Genomic DNA, 1,738 nt, shown 5'->3' on the forward strand with positions numbered 1-1,738 from the left:
TTACATTTTGTTTGTTTGTTTAAGAATATATGTGTACAACTATATGTGTGTATACTAGTTTTTTCAGTCCTAATTCATTTAAGTTATAAATTCTCTGTATAGGTAGGGCTGACGTGAAACATCCTGAAAAAATTGTGGGAAATAACTCTAAAAAACAAACTTCCAAGTGTTTTATATTCAGAGAATGTGGTTGTTAGTAAAATATTCTAATAAATATAAAATAATATTTTATATTTACACCTAATTATCATACACATATGAACTCATTTTTAAAAGAAAGTAAAACACATTAGATAAGTATATTTTTCTTGCACAGATGCATTTATTAGACTTATCAAGTGACTCAGTAGTAACTAAGTAGTGATCTACAAGACAAATACTAGGTGTAACTTTTTTTGTCCTGGCTCACATATATTTTCAAAATTCAGTAAAACTTGGTAGCTAATTTATTGGCCCATTACATTATATATTTCTTAAGCAGCAGAGGTGGTTTTAAAGAAAAGTAATCCTCTACTTACTAACCATTGTTTCTTGTTTGCATTTACAGACCTGGAAGAAGTCAGCAATAAGAAATGAAAAATCAGACATCTGTGACAGAGTTCATTCTTCTGGGATTAACAGATGACCCGGAGCAAAATGTTTTGATTTTTTTATTTTTATTCTTCACATATATACTCAGTATAACTGGAAACATGACAATTATCACACTTACTCTAATAGATTTGCACCTCAAAACCCCCATGTATTTTTTCCTTCGAAATTTCTCTTTTCTAGAAATCTTATTTACAACAGTCTGCATTCCTAGATTCCTGGTCAGCATTGCAACAGGGGATATGACCATTTCCTATAATTCTTGCATGGCTCAGGTGTTTTTCTTCATTCTCCTTGGTTCAACAGAATTTTTCCTTTTGACTGCTATGTCCTATGATTGGTACATGGCTATCTGTAAGCCACTGCATTACGCGGTAATAATGAATAGCAGAACCTGCTACCAGCTTGTAATTAGTTCTTGGCTGGCTGGATTTCTCATTATTTTTCCACCTGTGATCATGGGACTTCAACTGGATTTCTGTGACTCCAACATCATTGACCACTTCACCTGTGACTCTTCTCCTATGCTGCTGATCTCCTGCACAGACACAGCATTCCTAGAGCTCATAGGATTTTTTCTGGCAGTATTCACACTCATGCTAACCTTAACATTAGTGATTTTTTCTTATGCATTCATCCTTAAAACAATTCTGAGAATTCCTTCTGCTGAGCAAAGAAAAAAGGCCTTTTCCACTTGTTCTTCACACATGATTGTTGTCTCTATTTCTTATGGAAGTTGTATTTTTATGTATGTCAAAACTTCAGCAAAAGAAGGAGTGGCTTTGACCAAAGGTGTAGCAGTGCTCAACACTTCTGTTGCCCCAATGTTAAATCCATTTATTTACTCCTTAAGAAACCAACAGGTAAAGCAATCCTTTAAAAACTTGGTCAAAAAAATGCTTCTCAAATAAATTTTTATCATAAATTTATAGCCTGAACTTTACTTAAATGAAACCTTGTGCCTAACATAATATTAATATTGCTATATTTCTCCATCCATTACTATATTGTACTTCCTTTTCCTTCAAGTTTTATTCTTCATTGATATCATTTTGACCTATCTTGACTCAAGTATCTTTTTTTAAATTTTTTATTGTTACTCTATTACAGTTGTCCCAATTTTTCCACCTTTGCCCTCCTCCACCCA

At 33.0% G+C, this 1,738-nt stretch overlaps 1 protein-coding gene across 1 annotated transcript; it reads left to right on the forward strand.

The window, feature by feature from the left end:
- Positions 1–572: 572 nt before the first annotated feature.
- LOC150011903 (olfactory receptor 6C76-like) lies at positions 573–1,502 on the forward strand. Its single transcript, XM_090275598.1, has one exon. It carries the CDS (start codon positions 573–575, stop codon positions 1,500–1,502), a length of 930 nt encoding a protein of 309 aa, XP_090131724.1.
- Positions 1,503–1,738: the final 236 nt, after the last annotated feature.

Source organism: Furipterus horrens, unplaced genomic scaffold (assembly GCF_987537825.1).
Source record: "Furipterus horrens unplaced genomic scaffold, mFurHor1.1.pri manual_scaffold_4, whole genome shotgun sequence".
NCBI lineage: Eukaryota > Metazoa > Chordata > Mammalia > Chiroptera > Furipteridae > Furipterus > Furipterus horrens.

Bases quoted from the DNA above. Each gene is read 5' to 3' on its own strand.
- LOC150011903 (XM_090275598.1), top strand. From the start codon at position 573: ATGAAAAATCAGACATCTGTGACAGAGTTCATTCTTCTGGGATTAACA.